The sequence below is a fragment of the Lissotriton vulgaris genome, chromosome 5, assembly GCF_964263255.1.
Source record: "Lissotriton vulgaris chromosome 5, aLisVul1.2, whole genome shotgun sequence".
Lineage (NCBI taxonomy): Eukaryota > Metazoa > Chordata > Amphibia > Caudata > Salamandridae > Lissotriton > Lissotriton vulgaris.
This window is the reverse complement of record NC_141693.1, coordinates 1,021,932,707-1,021,954,631: the sequence shown is the minus strand read 5'-3', so window position 1 is coordinate 1,021,954,631 and position 21,925 is coordinate 1,021,932,707. Positions and strand designations below refer to the sequence as shown.

The 21,925-nt window shown below is 43.6% G+C and overlaps 1 protein-coding gene across 2 annotated transcripts in view; it reads right to left on the bottom strand.

Annotated features, from left to right (window-relative positions):
• Positions 1-21,925, bottom strand: part of ARMH3 (armadillo like helical domain containing 3) — a 624,464-nt gene that overhangs the window by 511,417 nt on the left and 91,122 nt on the right. For both annotated transcript variants that reach the window (XM_086922652.1, XM_086922653.1), the window contains exon 3: positions 19,988-20,044. In XM_086922652.1, coding sequence (XP_086778778.1) covers positions 19,988-20,044 — 57 coding nt within the window. The remainder of the gene's footprint in view (positions 1-19,987; positions 20,045-21,925) is intronic.

The following is a 21,925-nucleotide window of genomic DNA, read 5'->3' as shown; positions in this document are numbered from 1 at the left end:
CATCGTGTGTCTTCTGGCGGTACACACCACACAAACGACACCACGCCAGCGATAAGATTTACAATTTCTTGCTTTGTTTTCCAAGAAGTGGTTTCTTGCTTTGTTTTCCCAGCTCCTTTGCCCCTCTGTTTTAATAGGTTTGGGGCGGGGTGCAGGATACCATACAAGTCAGTAACTAGGTGTTTACCTGATGTTTTGGTCACTAAACATTTCTCAAAGGATATCAGGGGTCTTTGCGCTCCTTGGCAGACGGATGGGTGTAGCAGTCAGTGGTGAACCTGGAAGTAATGTATTCTCACCGTTTTGGGTAATGCGTAGTCAGTGCATAGCTGAGCGAAGGGGAGCAGTCCTTTGTCGTCAAACGTGTGTCCCTCAGAGTAGCATGCCGGGAAGGGGACATTTACCACTACACAACTTCAGTCGCAGACCCATGACACCACTTTTCGCTCCAAGAGGTCTCAGATCACAGGGAGCAACACGACGGAGGCCTGTATTCCCACCCCCGCAACCCCTGCGGACCACTGGATGTTGCTACGAAGGACTCTCACTGCGAGGCCACCCCTTGAGGTTTGGGAAGGTAGGTGCTGGCAGAGGCGGTGAGGCAACACACAGCTACAGGAGACAGCAAACCACTACAATAAGTTGGGAGAGACTGCCCGCCGACATCCATATTACTCAACCAGACACCAACGCTCCTGTGGTAGGCATGCTAAGGCACACTAAATCTACCAGAGTCAATGAGAAACAACCTCACAACGCTAACAATATGGCAAGTCACAGGCCCAAAAAGACTTCACACCTTGAGAGACCTACTCACAAAGCTATTAGCCAAGAAGACAGGCCAGACCCGCGAGGCCTCACCCCCACTCGCGGTGGGCGATCTTTTAAACATCTTGCCCCCCGGCTATGGAACGCTCTCCCGCTGTCTCTCAGATCCAATACCAATCTTCTGGCTTTCAGGAAGGATCTGAAGACTCTGCTGTTCACGCAGTGATTCCTCTCATTTTGCTCTCAGTTCCCCTCCCTTTCTGCTTTCCACTCTGGGTCGGTGATGGTCTTCAGCGCCGGGACACTCCTCGGAGTAGCCGTGCGCTATAAAAGCACCCCAAATAACATAACATAACATAACGTCCCACGAGCCACACAGGCAGAGACGGCAGTCACTTGATTCTTCATGGAAACTCTTTAGTGTGCTTCGGACAGACATATTTGCTCTGTGGGAGGAGAGGACGGTGGACATCAAAGAGGTTAAGAAGGATGTCACGGAAATTGGCTGCAGGGTGGAAAAGCTGTAGAAAACTAGTGATGCCCGGGATAAGGAACTCTAACACTACGGAGGGAGCAACTGGACCTGTGAAGATAACACCAAGACCTGCAAATTCACCTGAAGGACCTTAAAAATCGATCCAACATTAGAATCAGAGGTGTCCCACTGCAGGCTGACGCTGGGGAGTTGGAGGGATACGTCACCCTCCTCTTCCGTCACATGCTACCGGACATGGCAGAGAAGGAGGTGGTCTGGGACTGCGCATATAGCGGGCAGACTGGCCAGTGCACCAGGTATAACCCAGGACATCTTAACATGTGTCCATCAATTACACCAGAATGAGGGCATCATGGCAGTTGTGTGGGACTGGGCCGCGATTATGTTCGAAGATGTGCAACTATGGCTGTAACAGGACCTATCCTCTATCACATTGCAACGTCGCCGCCTGCTCAGATCTGCTACCGCCTTCCTGTGGGAAAATGGTGTTAAATACAGGTGGGGCCACCGGTTCCACCTGACCATTGCGTGGAAGATAGAAACACACATGATACGAGTAAGAAAAATTGATTTTAGGCCTGGAAACCGACCAAGAGGAGACCGCCTCCTCGGACGCCCATCGCAAAACACCAGGGATGCACAAGAGCTGGCAGGAGGGCCCCATGTTCCTCCAGGAGATGCACAGGCAAGCTCAACAGGCCCACAGCAGATGAAAGCTGCAGACAATGCTCTGGTCTTATCCACCACCTCTAAAGCCAATAGCAACGACCGCTGTTCACACTGTTGCTTTGACACCCATAGAGGGAGTAGTTGAATCCCTCAGTTCCAGCCTGGGTTTTCGTACTTCTCCTTCTGCTGACCAGTTTCTCTGCAGTGATGCACCTAAAGAGGCTGACAGATGCACAACCACACATCCCATTCACTAGGGACACGCCCACACAATGATTAAAATACTGAATCTAAACATACAGGGTCCCAATGCCCCGGCGAAAAGGCTAGCACTCCTCTCCATGTTTCAAGACGCCCAGTGCAATGTCAGCCTGTTGCAGGAAACACATCTACTTAAATGCACTGGGAGCAAATGAAATCTAGCTGGTTTGATCACCAATACTTCTCTTCAGACCGAGGGAAGATGGGTGGGGTAGCGATCCTTTTCGCGTCCTTTCACAGACCGGTACTCCAAACACCGGTGTAGCAGCCAGGGAGACTCCTTTCCCTCATTATCACACTACACACTCATACTTTTACCTAAGCGAACATTTACGCTCCCAATACACACCAAGAGAAGTTCATACTCAGCGCCTTGGGGCAGAGACTGACCACTCCAGACATCGACGTACTGCTAGGTGGAGACTTCAATTTAGTCCGAGACACTTTCACGGAATGCTTGGCACAAAGAATAGGGCAGACTGGAGCCTTCGCCCCTGAGCACCTGCACTGGCTACAGGAGGCAGGCCTATTGGCTATATGGAGCTCAAGCAATCCCACTAGCAGGTACTACACCTTCTTCTCTGCCAGGCATCAAACCAATGCAGGACTTGATTACTTCCTAGACACTGCACGCATCATCACAGAGGTTACTCAAGTCAAGATTAGGGTTGCAGTGTCCTCTGACCACTCCCCGGTCTCCATTGTGCTGACTGTTCGAGAAGGACCCAAGACACAGAAGACAAGGTGCCTGAATCCCAAATTACTAACGTATGCCTCTACAGTCAAAGAGCTCAAGGAAATAATTGCCACCTTCCTAAGCACAAACGACAACCCGAATACCTCCATCTCACTTTTGTGGGATACCTTGAAAGCAATCCTCTGAGGCGCATGGATCGCCATATATCTGCGAGAATATAGGTCCTGGAGAGAGAAATGTACAGGTAAACTCAGGTAAAATATCTGGAAAACTGAAAACCCAGGTAAAAGACCTGGAAAACACAAACAGTCAGGCTCCCATAGGGGGAGGTGGCAAATCACCCTGGCCAGAAAACAATGTTAAAACCCTAGACATGGATAAGGAGGTATATTCCCTTCTTCACACTAAGCAGAGGTACTAAACTGGTGGCAACAAAGGTGGTAGGCTCCTGGCGCATCAGTTGAGTAGAGTTGAGTAGAATTCAGGAGTTACACAAACCCCCGGTACACATACTGCGCACAGATGCGGCTATACCATAGGCGTTTGAGGGCTTCTATAAAGACCTGTACACCGCAGAGACCCTAAACTCCAATGAAGCTGCAAGATATCTCTCTAAAGCACCTACTGTTCGGAAGTCAGAGCAGGACGACTTCCTCTTTGAGGAAGACATCCAGGAGGCGTAACACATCTGTGGTGTCTTTCAAGTACCTGGGCATGTTACACACCAGTGGTCTGAGAAAAAAGCCAACAAGTTGTGACAGTAGTTCCAATGCAGAACTGATACCGGAGATGATCGGTCTACCCGGAGGAGGTTTTTGTGGATTGGGAAATTTGGGTAGTACATAGAAGTAGGGTATCGTCTGAGATTTAGTACAGAGAAAATTAGATTCTTGTGCGGTGATCCAGTCACTTTCACATGCTTCTTTGCTCACAGTAGAGATAGTGTCCATGATCTGATCTGTTGGATCTCTGTCCAAACGCCGGTATGCAGTCTCATTGTTGAATTGTCGTAAGCACTCTGTCCTATAGGTGTCTGTATCCAGTATTACCGTTGCCCTGCCTTTGTTAGCACTTTTGATGGTAATCGTTTTGTCCATGGTTAGGTGTCGGAGAGCTTCTTGTTCTCTTCGTGGGATGTTGTTATAGGTTCTTGTTGGCAATGACAATGCCGAAGTCAGATCTTTGAGGACAGCCTTCTCGAAGGTAGCTACCTCAGCTGGAATTGCACCAATGGGTTGGTTGAAGGTTGACTTTGGTCGTAAAGTAGCGTTCTTTTTCTCTGTGTCGCTGGTCAGAGTCTCTTTGTCTGCAAAGAAAAAAGTTAATCTGACCTTTCTAAAGAACTGGTGTACTTCTTGTTGAATTTTGAATGGGTCACCAAAATTAGTTAACACCTACAGCACTCTCTCGAACATAGTTAAAAAAAATCCTTACTACAGAATTGGAACATTCTTAACAAAGGACAATTGACTCTTGAGAAACCCCTCTTTGCATACAAAAGAGGCCGTAACCTGAAAGATAACTTGATCCACACCAGACCCACACCCACAAATGTACCAAAAACCAATACTCTAAGGAACTTACCCAATGTTCAAGGCCACTATCCATGTGGGTCATGTGCAAAAACCAACATGACTAAAAGCATAGACCCAGGAACATCTAGTCCTTGGGTACTACAACAACACAGGAGTTGTAACAGCGAACGGGTCATATACCTGATCACCTGCCCCTGTGGTTTAAGGTAAGTGGGGAGGACCACCAGGAAGGTACGCACCAGAATACTTGAACACAAGAGCACATATGTAGTGCATAACAAATAACAAAATTAACTAAACATTTCTTTGACTAACAGCATAGAGCATATACACTGAGCTGAACTATTCTTGACAAACCAAATTTGCAAGCAACCACACCTGGTTTGGCAACCAAACTACTGACGCTAGAGCAGAGGTGGGTGTACAGGCTGGAAACCGAGAGTATTGGACTCAATGATGACATTCCCTGGCTAGCATTGGCATAAACCCAATGACCCCTCGCCGCCTTGCTCACAACTAGAGGCTACCTGTTGACCCATTGTTGGCTCCACTGCTACAGCCATATTGCCATGGACTAATCAATTTCATTTAGAGGCCCCACCTACTCGCCACTTCAGCGCGCAGCATGGCCACTGTGCCATGATACATGCTTCTGGACTGGCACACCCGATCCTAACAAAGTTCGCCTTGGCTCTGCATTGCACACTCCCCATATTAGTTCCCCACCGGCAGCAACAGAGCGCAGCCAATTCATGGGCAATGACACATGCACCTCACTCCTCTTGAGTTGGATCACACCTGCTGCAATAGTACTTCCCCGCCACTTGTGCCCTATACTAATATGCACACCACCTTATGAGAGTACGTTTTTAGGTCTCGCTGAGCCAGCGCGCATGCACTGTCAGCGAGATATTTAATAAGCTGAAAGCGGGTTTCAAAAGTGCTACCCACCACAGACTTGCAGGCGACCAGCTTGCTAGAACGTGCACACGTGCGCGCGACGTGCATAGCACTTTTTCCCGTCGCGCGCGCAGAACTCGCATTTTTTTTTATTATTATTTCTTTGCTGTCAGGCCCCGCGGCCAATGCTTGTTTTGTTTTCCTCTCCCAGTTTCCTTCCTTGAGACCCGCTTCCATCTTGTCCCCGCGCATTACACGCAAGCACGTTCCGATCTTTTTTTCTGATATTCGTCCCATTTCCTTTTTTTCGTCTTTTCCTTACGTTTCCCTTCTGTCTGATTCTTCATTGAGTGATTGGTATATCTTTCTTTATGCGCCCATCCCGCTTGTTACATTACTTCTGCTCTTTTGTCACACCGTAGTTTATTCCGCGTTTCTTGCTGTTCATGTAATGCAACCTAGATGGTATCAAAATATAAGGCATTGTCACTTGGGACAGAGAGATTATCACTGTATACTTGTGGCAAATTCCACTGAGAATTCTGCCCTTTTCCTACATTATGTGATCGGAAACCATATGAGTGGAGGTCCAGTTTGGGTCCTTGTACTCATTCTGCTGTTGTATCGCTCTCCCTCACAGTATACTATCCTAGACACATACAACATCCAACATGGCCGCCACAAAGGTCTCCCGCGCTGCATTATGCTAGGCCTCGCTACGGCCCTGTGTTTTTAATACGTTAGTTTATGTCCACCGTTATCCGGTCTCTTATACCTGTGGGCAAGTGGCGTTTTTCCCTTGCGAGATTGCCCGGATGCTGCAACGTGTTTGGACCTCTATAATCGGTAGGAGATATATATATATATATATATATATATTCACTGAAAAAACCATTGGTTATAGACCATATATAGTTAGGGATTAGCCTTTTCAAAACCTTATTTTACTCACACAAAACCATTGAAATTTCATATATAGATAGTTCCACTAACTATATATCGCGCACCCGCAATCCACTGCTGATGATGTCACATATTACATCATTCATGACATGGTTAGTGACATCACTGATGACATCACTGATGACATCTCAAATGACATCACTGATGACATCACTGATGACAACATCCAGTGACTGTATGTTTCTGTAAAGTTAAAATATGTCTTACATATTGAAGAATGAGTGGATGTATAAGTGTCTGGATGAAGGATTTAGTAGGTGCATGACTGACTGTATGAGTGAGTGATTAAATGTGTCTCACTGAGTGCATGGGTTAGTGACTAAACTGTTTTAATTTGTGCATCATTATATCTGTTGTTCTACAAACTGCTGCATATGTTGATCAGTAGCTATATGAGTAACTGTATGGGTTATTCATTGGTTGTCCAAGTATTTGTATGGGAAACTGAGTGTGTGTGTGTGTGTGTATGGGTGGCTGGGAGGTGTGTGACTCTGTACATAGATGTGTGAGTAGTTGATTCACTATATGTATGGGTTCAAAAGTGCATGTGGAAACAGCTGTATGGGCGGTTGACTGTGCATGAGTGTATTAGTGAGTGAATGGATATCTCAGTGCTACATGTCAAAGTAAGTACATATGTAAAACACAGTACATGTGAGAGTTGACATATATAAATAACTGTGCATAAGAGCCAGTGAATGTGTGAGTGGCTGTATGGATCATTGTGAACATGTATCAGGGATTGTATAAGAGAGTAAAGTAAATATGTGTTAGTATATGTTTGAATAAGTAAGGTGTGTATAACTGTATAGTTGAGAAAATGGAGGTGTGATTGATTTTTTGCATAACTGACTAGGTGTGTGAGTAACTCCATGGATGAGTGACAGTCTGTGACTGTCTGTTTACACTGATTGTATCTAAGGTTATATTAGAGTCTGAAGAGGTTCATGGTATTATCACATGAATGATATCATCAGTGATGTGATCAGTAATGTCAAATGAGATGTTATCAGTGATTTCATCAGTGATGTCATTTGAGATGTCATCAGTGATGTCATCAGTGATGTCATTTGAGATGTCATCAGTGATGTCATTTGAGATGTCATCAGTGATGTCATCAGTGATGTCACAGACCATGTCATGAATGATGTAATATGTGACATCATCAGAAGTGGATTGCGGGTGCGCGATATATAGTTATTGCAACTAACTATATATGCGAATTTCTATGGTTTTGTGCGAGTAAATTAAGGTTTTGAAAATGCTAATCCCTAACTATATATGGTCTATAACCAATGGTTTTTTTAGTGAATTTTCAAGGTTTTGTAAATGCTAATTCCTAACTATATATGGTCTATAACCTATGGTTTTTTCAGTGAATTTCATTGGTTTTTTAAAAGCTAATATCTATAGCTGTAAAATATATTCTTTATTACGTGACGTATCACGTAGCCACGTGAGACGCCTCATGACGCGTCACATAAACGGGACATATCGTCTCTGCAGCGCAAACAAAACCCGTAACGTAAGCGCGCCAGAGCACGCTTACAGATATATATATTTTTTTTTTAACCTTAATTAGACAAAATCCACACGTGCACATATCTTAAGGCCTTGCAAAAGCACATCAAACAAACAGTCCCTACAATTTTGCCAAGTTTGGTGTAAATCTATTCCTTTAAATTTTATTTTACTGTTTCTCTTGGTTTTCCCCTTGTTACGCTTACCGGAATGCTACCCGGTACGCAAACCGGACGCTCCAAAAACACAAGATGTCGGACTCCCGTTACGCTACCGTTTAGCTGCCCGGTTGGCGTACCGGGAAGCGCCTCTACCGCGAAAAATTGCAATTTTTTTTTTCTTTTTTCCTTTTGCCCTGCGGGGCACTTTAATATCCCCCTCATCAATCCTAGGGGGTCAGGAGGGGTCTACCTTGCCCCCTTTCCTTCATTTCCCCCTTCGTTTTTCACCACCTCTTGTCTCTCGATCCTACCGAGAGACAAGATGGGGCCGCTCCGGACTGTTTACAATGTTGACAGCCAATCAGCTTCTCCTCAGACTCCCGTTACGCTGCTGGTTAGCTGCCCGGTTAGCAGCCCGGTTCACGAACCGGGACGCGCCTCTACGGCGAAAAATCGCAATTTTTTTTTTTTTTTTGCCCCGCGGGGCACTTTAATATCCCCCTCATCAATCCTAGGGGGTCAGGAGAGGTCTACCTTACCCCCTTTCCTTCATTTCCCCCTTCGTTTTTCACCACCTCTTGTCTCTCGATCCTACCGAGAGACAAGATGGCGGCCGCTCCGGACTGTTTAGAATGTTGACAGACACCGGAGAGCCAATCAGCTTCGCTTCGTAAAGCTCCGTTACGCGAAAAGTACGCGAACCGGTTCGCTATCCGGGACGCTGTCACAGATATATCTGTTTTTTTAAACGTTAACTTCTCAAAATCCACTGGAGCACATATATTGAGACCCAGCAAAGGCACATCGGGCTAACAGTCCCTACAATTTTGCCAAGTTTCGTGCCAATCCATTCAGCCGTTCGAGCTAAAAGTGAGGCCAAACGCCCTATGGAAAAATTAATGGGAAAAACGCGTTTTGGGACCCCCCTTTTTTCTCGGCCCCCCTTGACGGAACCCTCCCAAATTTTCAGGGGCTGCTCAGAAACAAAATGTGCCATTTTCCTGAAAATTTCAGCCGATTCCGTCCACAAACGCCAAAGTTATTAGACATAGAATTTTCAAAAGTTCCATAGAGAAAAAATCCTAACTATATATACACCTACTGGCGACCGCCAGTAGGTTATATATATATATATATATATATATATATATATATATATATATATATATATATATATATATATATATATATATATATATAATTCCAACCACTTCCGTCTCGCAGCGAAGCAGGAACTCAGACCGACCACAGCAGTTCAGGCAAGGTATGTTTTTATTTTTATTCTTATACTGCAGTTTCGGGCTTCAGGAGCCCTTGATCACATTCAGCTTCATGTGTACTTTTTTCACTTTTTATATTGTGCTATACACCCTGCACGCCCCCTCACAGGTGATTTTTTTGGGTCATGTGATCATGAATATAAACAACAGACTTTACATATATGCTGCTGTAGAAGTCGTTATGTCTGCCTAAATGCAGTGATATATATAATCAACATCAGCCTGAATGCAGTCGTGCATAAAGCTAGGACAATAACATTGTTAAAATGGATCACAGTATAAATACCATTGTGAAAATAATATTATTAGTTTTCCGCCGGAGTGAACTAAATAAATCTCAAATGTTATGAAAAATATATAGATATTTATCCACTGTAAAGTCAATGTATTCTTTACATCATTTTGTTTTTATCGTATGATATCGATCAGCTTACTGTTCCCAAATATATCTTACTTGTTCTATTATGAAAAAAAAGTGCTATAGTGCATACTCAGTATACCTAGTGCAAATACTACAATTAAAGTGCCATAAACTATGTGCAACAATCAGCAACCAATAAATATAAAGTTCATTATACATATATAAAATAACAAACCAGATTATTAAAATTATATTTTCAGTAGCAAAATCATTCCATACAATCTCAACAGTGTAAAGTTTTTTCCAGCCAGATAAAAACCACTATTAAAAATATATATATAAAAGATTCATAAAATGTCATAAAAATATAATGCTATCATTGCTTGTTATATATATATATATATATATATATATATATATATATATATATATATATATATATATATATATATATATATATATATATATATATATATATATTTTGGGTCTGTAGTACCCTGTTAGCCGTTACAGAGTCAATTTGCACTATTTCATATACCAGTAAAATGACTAGGCGCTCTACCAGCACACGACAAGCACTTTCCCGTTATCTTGGTTTACCAGAGTTTGAGATCTGTATCTCGGTGTGAGTAACCGAACATATACGCATATTGAGCCATCGTTGGTCACCTGGTACCTTCATTCAACTTTAAATGGCTCACCTATATATATAAATTTGTGGTCCCCTATAACAAGATTCCTGATATATTTGTTCGCTATTGACTTAGTTTAGACCATGCCGTCAACACACTATTATGACTGTATTCTTCTAAAGGGTTCCTGATACACATTTTTATTATATATATTCTTTATAGGTCGGGACTTGGCCATTCAATTCTCTGAAGTACAAGAATATATCCATTCCTGTCCAACATAACCAAATGTAAGCACCGAATGGTAAGTTTCCACCACTATGAGGGTACGCTGCTCTTATTTACAATGGTTTGACCAGAAGCGCATTAGTCCTTCACTCTGTGTTTATACACATTTTTAGCTCTCGCCTAAGCCATTGCGTTAAATTACACGCCACATAATTACACTGCACTAAACGCAACATACACTCCAAATACCACTCAGCACCACATAATTACACGCCACATAATTACTCTATCGATTTATCTATAGCCCTCACTATCTATCTCCCTCACTCCATCTATCTATCTATCGCCCCTCACTCTATCAATCTATCTATCTATCGCCCTCACTCTATCTATCTATCCATATATTACCCTCACTCTATCTGTCTATCTATCTATCGCCCTCACTCTATCTATCGCCCTCGCTCTATCTATTGCCCTCGGTCTATCTATCTATTGCCCTCACTCTATCTATCGCCCTCACTCTATCTATCGCCCTCACTCTATCTATCGCCCTCACTCACTCCATCTCTTGCCCTCACTCTATCTATCAATCACCCTCACTCTATCGTCCTCACTCTATCTATCTATCTTTCTATCGCCCTCTATCTATCTATCGCCCTCTATCTATTGCCCTCTATCACCCTCACTCTCTAGCGCCCTCACTATCTATTGATCGCCCTCACTCTATCTATCTGTCTATCAATCTATCTATCACCCTCACTTTATCTGTCTATCTATCGCCCTCACTCTATCTAGCCATCTATCTATCTATCGCCCTCACTCTATCCTATCGCTCTCACTATCTATCTATCTATCGCTCTCACTATCTATCTATCTATCGCTCTCACTCTATCTATCTATCGCCCTCCCTCTATCTATCGCCCTCACTCTATCTATCTATCGCCCTCACTCTATCTATCTATCGCCCTCACTCTATCTATCTATCGCCCTCACTCTATCTATCTATCGCCCTCACTCTATCTATCTATCACCCTCACTCTATCTATCTATCGCCCTCACTCTATCTATCGCCCTCACTCTATCTAGCCATCTATCTATCTATCTATCGCCCTCACTCTATCTATCGCCCTCACTCTATCTATCTACCGCCCTCACTCTATCCATCTACCGCCCTCACTCTATCCATCTATCGCCCTCACTCTATCGCCCTCACTCTATCGCCCTCACTCTATCGCCCTCACTCTATCGCCCTCACTCTATCGCCCTCACTCTATCGCCCTCACTCTATCGCCCTCACTCTATCGCCCTCACTCTATCGCCCTCACTCTATCGCCCTCACTCTATCTATCTATCGCCCTCACTCTATCTATCTATCGCCCTCACTCTATCTATCTATCGCCCTCACTCTATCTATCTATCGCCCTCACTCTATCTATCTATCGCCCTCACTCTATCTATCTATCGCCCTCACTCTATCGCCCTCACTCTATCGCCCTCACTCTATCGCCCTCACTCTATAGCCCTCACTCTATAGCCCTCACTCTATAGCCCTCACTCTATAGCCCTCACTCTATCGCCCTCACTCTATCTAGCCATCTATCTATCTATCGCCCTCACTCTATCTAGCCATCTATCTATCTATCGCCCTCACTCTATCTATCTATCGCCCTCACTCTATCTATCTATCTATCGCCCTCACTCTATCTATCTATCGCCCTCACTCTATCTATCTACCGCCCTCACTCTATCTATCTACCGCCCTCACTCTATCTATCTATCGCCCTCACTCTATCTATCTACCGCCCTCACTCTATCTATCTACCGCCCTCACTCTATCTATCGCCCTCACTCTATCTATCTACCGCCCTCACTCTATCTATCGCCCTCACTCTATCTATCGCCCTCACTCTATCTATCGCCCTCACTCTATCTATCGCCCTCACTCTATCTATCGCCCTCACTCTATCTATCGCCCTCACTCTATCTATCTATCACATCACCACAGCATCACTCAGCACCACCACAGCATCACTCAGGGGCACCACAACATCATAATGCGCTACCACAGCATCACTGAACGCCACAGCATCACTCAGAGCCACCACAACATCACTGAGCGCCACCACAGCATCAATCTGTGCAACCATTCAACAACTGGTTCAAATATGTTCTATCAATGTTTCAAGCTTTATTACAAATGTCACAAAAAGATGTTAATATTTCAGTTCTGTTTTTTCGGCACAATAAAATACACTGAACATAATCTTCACAAAAGTTATTTACAAAAGTTTAAGCTATTGCCATTATAAATTACAATAACTTTTATTTAAGTATTAATTATTTAAAAAAATTAAAAGCCATTGTTATTTGTAATATCAATACATCTAAGTCACGTTAATACAACACATATTGCATTACAAATGCTATAGTGTTACATTTGCAAAAGTTATAACTATTGGCATTGTAAATGACAAAGCTAATAATTTCGCTATTTTCAAAACCAACATATAAATAAATAATTTGTCATTTACAATACCAATAACTCAAACTTTCCTAATGCGAGACCTATTGCATTGCAAATGCTTGTTTAAGTAAGCCTCCGCAGTCTCTGTCAACATTTTTGAGACAAGCTAGATTCAGAGCATGTCATAGCACTTAATCGCATGGGATGCGCTATGCGTACACTGGTTGCCACGACAACTACCCCCGGAACTACGTTTCCCAGCATTCCTTCCAGCCAGGAATGCAGCCCGCAGGTTTTTAATTTTTTGGCATTGTAAATGACAAAGCTAATAATTTCGCTATTTTCAAAACCAACACATAAATAAATAATTTGTCATTTACAATACCAATAACTCAAACTTTCCTAATGCGAGACCTATTGCATTGCAAATGCTTGTTTAAGTAAGCCTCCGCAGTCTCTGTCAACATTTTTGAGACAAGCTAGATTCAGAGCATGTCATAGCACTTAACCGCATGGGATGCGCTATGCGTACACTGGTTGCCACGACAACTACCCCCGGAACTACGTTTCCCAGCATTCCTTCCAGCCAGGAATGCAGCCCGCAGGTTTTTAATTTTTTCAATCATCCCATTGTATTTAAAATGCTCGATCGGTAGAATCTCATTCCCTTTCCCCAGACGAGCGCTGCAGACCTGCGTGGAACCGCACTGACGGCGGTAAGTTTCCATCACACCACTGCCATGGTTGCAACCCCCTGGGCTTCCAGGTCCGGCCTGAGCAAACCAAGCCTTGACCAACGGCCGCTCCTTTCAACCGAGAAGCACGCCTGGCCTACCGTGCTGGGCCACTGACACCTGAGTGACCCCCCTCCCTTCCATTGAGCTTGGGTGCCTTGCCCTTTTCCAGTGATGTGCTCCCGGCTTCCCGGAAAGGGCCCTTGTCAACACGCTAGACCGCCACCACCGGTTCAGGTTCTAGCGCTCACATTACTTTAATTTGGAATGCCCCCTCTATCCTTGGGACATCCTCTTTTCCTCACTGGGCCACCATGGCCACGCAAAAGTCTAGTTACTTTTAGGTCTATTTTTGGACCTATGCGCATCCCCCCAGCTCATTTTCCGATACGGACTCTGTCCATTTGGTATCATGGGGACCCCCGACACAGGTTGTCTCGCTGAGTACTGTTTCTCGCGTCCCTAGTACTGCTCGTCCCTCGGCTCCCTGGTCTGGGTTCGAAGTGTTGCCTTACAAACCAATTAAAGGTTAGTTGGTAACTGCGTACATCTCTGCTGTAATCAACTCTTTAACTTTCGCCCTTTTTCCCCCTCAGTGATTTTTCTGGTTTTAACCGCTATGAACCTTCCTCTACAGGTTGTGGTGCCCGTACCATATGGTACGCCCATACCAGTGTGTTAACCATTGTTCTAATATGGGAATGTGACTGTAATGTTTAAATGTAGGGAGGATCGAATTGTGTATTCTTGATATAATCCTGTGTGTCCATGTGACATGTTACCATTTGTCTCCATTTTAAGGTATACGTTGAACATCCTGAACAGCGAAACCTCCCAGTGTTTCTGCACACACCATTCGCTTATTTTTTTGCAGTAGCTACAACACCGACCCTGAAGAAATTCGTGACACTAATTGAGGTCTATTAGGCTGAAACATGTTGTTCTTGTAAGAGTGCAGAAGGCTTAAATCCTGGCACCTGCGTCACGAGCGACACTTTGTTTTTAAACCGGGCAGCTGAATAAAAGTAGCATCATAGCTGACCTCGTAGCCAGTTTTAATCACTCATAAACACAGCACTGTACCTTTCTTCAACACACCAAGCTCTCATAGGGTTTTAGTACACCCATCCTCCCTATCAAAAACATCCCTGAGCTACTCCCTCGCAGCGAGGGGGTTGTAGCCCGTGTGAGGACTAGGTCTCTCACGCGAGGAGGCACCCCCATGATGAAGCATGACACCTCTGGTGTGTGAGGGGAACTGTTCTTAAAAAGGCAAATCCCCTGTAAATGGACTGAGGCACATTAAGTCACATTTCAAACTTCCCTACCAACACGGACCCTGAACTGCTAAACTCCAAACAGACAAAGCCCCAGGGCAAGATAGCTTTACACCCACTTTCTACAAGCTGTTCGCCACCAAACTGGCTGCTATCCTCACCTGTATCTACAATTCATTTAGGGTCACATGCACACTTATTAACACCAAGAAAACAGCAGTCATCGCAGTGATCCTCAAACCAGGGCAAGATCCTCCTAACTTCGTATCGCCCTATACCCTTACTGAATGTAGACACCAAAATCTTTACAGGCATACTGGCTGCTTGCCTTAATCTATATATGCAGGACCAATAGATTCCAATTCAAGGCCGGACTGGGAAACCAAAGCAGCCCTTGAAAATTTTGCACAACCTGCCCTCGAATGGTGCATAGCGAATGCAGCGAGTGAGCCTGATCACTGCAAAGAAGGGGGCTCTGGGTGGGTGGGGGGAATGGGTGCATTCTACAATATATTTGTCATTATATATTTTTGTACTAGTTTTTAAAGCATAGTTAATAATGACCTGGATGTGCACCAGGATACAACAATCTTTGCTGAGGCTCTTCAATGATTCCCTTACTATCACCCTCTAGCAGTGCACCCCATCTCTCCATAGTCTCTTTCTCACATGCATTTTATCAGTTTTCTAGCACCTCTCATACAAGTGTAGGTGTCTGAGCACATCCCATCACACACATATACAGAGACAATGAAACATGTGTGTGTAAATCAGTGTATAGAAAATGTTACATAAGGCAAATGGGACTAAAATACATTTTTTAAGAGTCCTTGGTCTGAATAAGCATAAACTCAGAATTAAGAACCTAATACAGTGGTTAAGGTTGACTTTAATAAGAAGAATGTATTTCTACCCAAACAAACCTTTATTAGCAAAATCAGGATAATGAAAGACTGAGGAAAAAACATAACTTTATAACCTGTACCATCCAGCTCTTTGATGGCTTTCATAGCTCACTGTGCTAGATTACGATTGTAATTTATGAACTGCTCACTAACAAAAAGAATTTCTGTGACAAAAGCAGTAACCCATTGATCTATGCACATAAAATACTGTCTGATATGCATTGTACTCGTTCTTTGTAGCAGGCATATTAACCCTATGCGCTACCTTAGAGGAGTCAAATCTGCTACTAAACAAAACTCCCATCTCTTTCAGGCAGGTACATTAATCTCCAGAATTATCTTGACAATTTTATTACTGCCCGAATACTGTTGTATATACAAGGAACTTTACAGTGCTTTTAAAATCCGCTGCACTGATAGAAAGCTGGCCCCATTAACAAAACTGTCCCCCCACATTTCAAGCCTCCATGGGCATCGCCCGATGCCTGGTTCGGCCAGTCTGGCCTTGAGTCCGGTTTATACAGTAGAGGAGTTGCAGTGACAACACAAAGTGCCTTTTGCATCTCATCGATAAAACGGGACGCCCCCATACGCCAGCCCTACTAATATCGATCAAAGCCAAAGAAAACTTTGATTGGGTGCACTGGCCTTTTCTCTGCTTGGTACTGGAGGGGGTAGAGTTAGGCGCCCTGTTCCTGAAGTGGGTCTGGTGCAATTACCCAGGGCCCACAGCAGGTGTACAAACTAATGGATTGGCCTCACAGAATTTTACTATAGTAGGAGGAACACAGCAGGGCTGCTCTTTATCCCCTCTTATTTGTCCTGTATATGAAACCTATGACCGAGAGAATATGTACAAACGCACAAATCACTGACATCCCCTCTACCCACCAAGAGCATAATATAGAGCTCTATGCAGGTGACGTTATGATAGCCCTGACTCAACCACACACCTCCCTTCTGGCACTTAAACAGGATCTGGAGGCCTTTGGCAGGGTGTCTGGCTTTAAAGTTAATTTACAAAAGTCACAAATCCTGAACATCGCCGTCCTGCGGAGCGACAACATTTTAGAGCATCTCTTCCTGTTCCCATGGGTGACTTCATTGGTGCCTTACCTTGGTTTAAAACTCAGCCCCTCGACAGGGAAAACAGCAGTGTGCAAATACAATGATCTGCTGGCAAAAGTGAACCGGCTTGCAGACGTGGAAGGGAGGGAACATCATCGGCTATGTAGGATAGCTGCTATTAAAATGACCCTCCTCCCGAAGATCTTCTACATTATGCAGACAATTCCTCTCCAGCCACCCCCACCTAGGGTAACTACAAAGCCTATTAGAGAAACTTACATATGGGATGGCAAGAAAATGCCCATGGCCAGGAAACAGCCTACCTGTCATTAGCGGATGAAGGACTAGGGATTCCTCACCTAAATCTCTATTACCAGGCAGCCCAACTATGGTACATGGTGGAATGGAACAGACCACTTACAGAAAAACAATGGTGCTTCATTGATCAAACATTAGCAAGAATTCACATCTGGAAGATCCCCTGGCTGCAGAAAAAAAAACACCACTCGTGGGTCAGGGTCAAGCTCCCCCAGAAAATGTCTACACACATTTCCCTGTACACACCCATTATAGGCAGCGCTTCTTTTCCACCTGTAAGGAAGGCCATGGCATTTTTTCCCATGGCAAGAGTTTAATTGCAAAAGAGTTGGAGACTTCTTTGACCACTCGGGCCTTATGGATTTTCCCCATATTCAGGCCAGCTATGGCATACCAGGACACAAACACTGGCATAACACAACCATCACAAATTAGCTCACCTATCAGTGGTTTAGCAAGGGGGTGGCGGGGGAACAGTCCGCTCCCACTCTTACTTGAGTTTGCCGCAGGGCAGCAAATGCAGGAAACATCGCCAGCACCCCCTACCCCGCTCTTTAAGGCAGGGACCGCCACGGGCAGCAAAGTGCCTCGCTACGCCACTGTTACCCCCACCCTGGTCCGCCCTTACACAGCACAGGCCATTTGAGAAGTGGCTCCTCACTCCCCAGAACAAGGGTATCCTTTCAGATATCTATGCCTTTCTGAACACCATCTGGAGCCCACCAAGTCTCCTGGACAAAACAGATGGTAATCTAAATTAAAATGCTCCTTCACCCAAAAGGAATGGACTGACATCTTACGCAGGGCCCACTCTTCCTCCCATAGTGCTGCGGGGAAAGAGACTCTGCTTAAGATCGTACATTATTGGTATTACACCCAGGCCAGATTGGCCTGATGGCGTCACAGCGGGATCTAGGCTGCTGGAGCAGATGTGACCACACAGGAACACGGACCCACTTGCTTTGGCATTGCACCAAGCTTGAAAGATACTGGGAAGAAGTACTAAACAACATGAATGAGATATACCAAACCAATGTCACCAATCTGCCCAGCTAATCCTACTAGGACTCCCAAATACCCTTACCTACCCTCTGCGCTCCAACAAAGGTAATGGGATTACTTTGGCACTCTGGATGGTTAAACAAATTAGTCTGGCTATATGGGTCACAGATAAAAGCCCCACCCACACAGATTGGCTGCACAAACTTTGGGACTGGAGAAATGGAGAAATGGACTACTGTCATTGATAACAAACTCCCACTCTTTGATAAAAATGTGGGGCTCATGTATCCAGTTTCTGGTGCAAGAATTCCATGAACTCACCTGCCCGGCATACCCATGTGTGCTTTGATTAACAAGTGCTGGCCACCCTGCGGGATTAAACATCAACCGCTAAACCCTAGAGCTGCGTACATGTAACACCCCACAGCTATATCCACCGAACTGTCTGTGACAAGGAGCAACCTAAAACAGTAACCCTTACCCAATATCGGAATTACACCCACCCCCACGATTCATACCCCACCCGCACCCCGCTATCATGGACAAGCAGCCCTGGTTGCTTTCTTGCTCCCCCACCTTCTCCCTCTCTCCTACCTGGCCAGCATTGGATGTAGGTGAGAGTTTCTGTTTATATTATAAAATCATTAAGACAAATTTGAACCATAAATAATAACAGCAACTAGGAAAGGGAAAGTTAAGCACATTTTTAAATTCTGAAGTGTAGGGGAAACAGATTTCAATAAGAGCATAACAAATTAATACACTTGGTGATATATTTGCTGAAACTTGAATTCCACAGATTATTTATGCTCTGCATAGTTTTATCAGTAAAACTGTATGTCTGTGCCAATTTAGTAGTAATTTTTGTGGAAAATGTGTTTGTAAATGTCAGTGCGCTACCACACCTTGGTTTAGTTCTATATTTTCAACATTATTATCTAAAAAGTACCTCCAGCAACACTGCACCCTTATCACTCTCCTGCCGAATACATTTGCAATACTTTTGTGTAACGCATGGATTTTTCACAATCCTTTGGACTTCAATGTTGTAACATAAATAGTAGAGCCCCCCACTCGGAAAATTGTTCGAGCACCACTGGCGCACGCCAACTGCAAAATGTAATTTGCGCAGGAACCCTCGCTTTATATACATTTTTAACGATCCCGTTTCTACCCAGGACTTGAAGGAGTAGTGTACTATAATTTAAACAGGATTTTCTCAAATATCAGGAAGCTACTTCTCAACTTTTACTTCAGTATTAAATGTTAACAAACAAATTATGAAAAAGACTAGTTTTCATCAATGGAGCATATATACATTTGCAATTCACATCTCAACAAACCATGACAACAGACGATAATAGCAAAACACACAAGATGATGGACGGAATGTTGCACAATGGAAAACATTCACCCCCAGTCACAGATCTGGGTTTAATCCATCGTTAGTTTGCTCACCAAGCCACCCCAGTTCAGACATAATAGGGCCCGCTTCACAAGAATACGAGAACATACAATGATACAATCAAAGCAATAAAGGGAGTGTGTCCACGCACATTAATAAAACAAGTATATTTGTGCGTTCTACTGAACCCATCCTTGAATGAAAATTACTAATAAGCATGAACATTTCTGAAAATTATATAAACGTGATATTTTTCAGTAACACTCTTTGAAGTTTAGGAACTCTCTATAATAACTACATTAATACAACATTACTTCATTATTGAGTCTGAAAAACAAATACCTTCAACAGAAACAGCTCCTCCCAAAATCGTGGGTTGACTTTTGTTGGGTCTTCCTTCTACAACAAAATTTCACATTTCATTATTATCAGGTTCAATGTGCAAACAATTCTACTCGTACTGTAAAAGGTACAATTGATACAAAAGTACCACACACCACAGGATAAGGAAAGCATGAAATAGGAACAAACTTATTCTACAAAAAAAGTATTCTAATGTTCAAAAGCAAATCATAATGAAAAAATCATTATACGTAGATACAGACTCTGAGCAAAGATTTCATGTGTAAGGACCCTACATGCGTGTATAGGCAGTGGAGGCGTTACATTTTCAAAGCTGTCAACCATTGCTGGTACATGAAGCTGACAAATGATTAAGATATTTGGTAACAAGTGTAAGATTACGGCAATGGAAAACAATAATTTACTGCTTCTACCTCAACTTAGATACTAAGTGGTGGAGCTGCATCTGCAATAAAGCCTGGACCTCATGGATCCTAGGCGGAAGAATACAAAGCAGAGCATGCACAACAGATGCATTGACTTTTTTTATGGTTTCTTCTTTTTCTGGGGGGCTCACCATTCTGCTATCCACAGTAAATATCAAATGTTGTTATGGAACATTCAAATATACCGTCCACATCAAAACAAGCATCTTTGTTGGCTATACATAGTGTTTTCAATTGTGTGTCAGTAGCTATGAACCATTTACATCAATTTAGTGATTTGTAATGGCAACCTATTTCATTAATCCAATAAATACAATGCTATAGATTATGAGACCCCGACTTGGTCACCACCCAACAAGGAGACCACCCAGTAATCTCCAATGAGATTTCTGAGAGGTCAGTGAGAAGAAATGCATATGAGAAACCTAACTATAATATAACTTTAGGTCAAAACACATAGCTCAAATGTAAAAGAAAAACACTGCAGGGAGTGCAGCTATAGCGAGCCCACAAATGCAGGTGTATAAACTGCAATGATATATCAGCAACCATGTTATACAATCCTTCACATAAAATGTAATCTTCTGTGACTGTCAAGATGGGCATGCCCTATGGGGTACTGAAGTAAGTTGTCAAGGGAGTCGTGGGGCGGTGGTTTAGAGAACAGGAGAGGGAGTGTTGGAAAACATAGCTGACTGTGCAAGGAAGCCATGGCAGAGGAGGTAGTTTCTTATGATGGGATTACGGTTCTTCACAAACTGCTCTTAAAAATGGGCACAGTTACTGTTGTATCACCCAACTTCCTATTGCAAACAGCGTCAGAATCAGACAGACCAACAGCTATGGGCGGTACTGCTACTCCCTGCTTTCATCAGGGACGTAGCTTTGTCACTAAAATGGGGGGATGAGCTTCATATTTTCAGACAACCATGCTGGCATATCATGTTAAAATAAGTTATAAGAGAAGCAGTGAACAAGGGGAGTTTAAGTGGCGGTTGGAACGGAGCGGAGTGCAGATTGTATGGGTACTTAAAACACCATATTTTGTAAAATAACCAACATTTTTAAAGACTTTTAGAACATAGACGAGAGACAGTGCATGTGTGTTTTTGTCTGTGTAGATCTGTAATAATCCTACATGAAATCCAGCACAATTCTCATCACACCCAACTATTTATTAGAGAATAGATTTATTGAGGGGGTGTAACATGCCAAATCCCCCCAATGCCCCACGCCCCCAGAGCTACGCCCCTGGCTTTCATGTAATGCAGGGAGTGAAGAGTCGAAAGTTGGGTCCAAACTATTAAAAATAAAATAAGGAGAAGGCGAGAAGAATAAAGAAGGGGTGCAAGGTCTTTAGCTTGTTTCGCTTGTCAAATCCTATAACCTCCCCCTCTGCCCCACAAAAACTCCTTTGTGGTAATAGTGCATTTATTTTATACAGTGCTAACTTTAGCAAGGATCTCTACATCTGGGCAGATGTCAGGTGAGT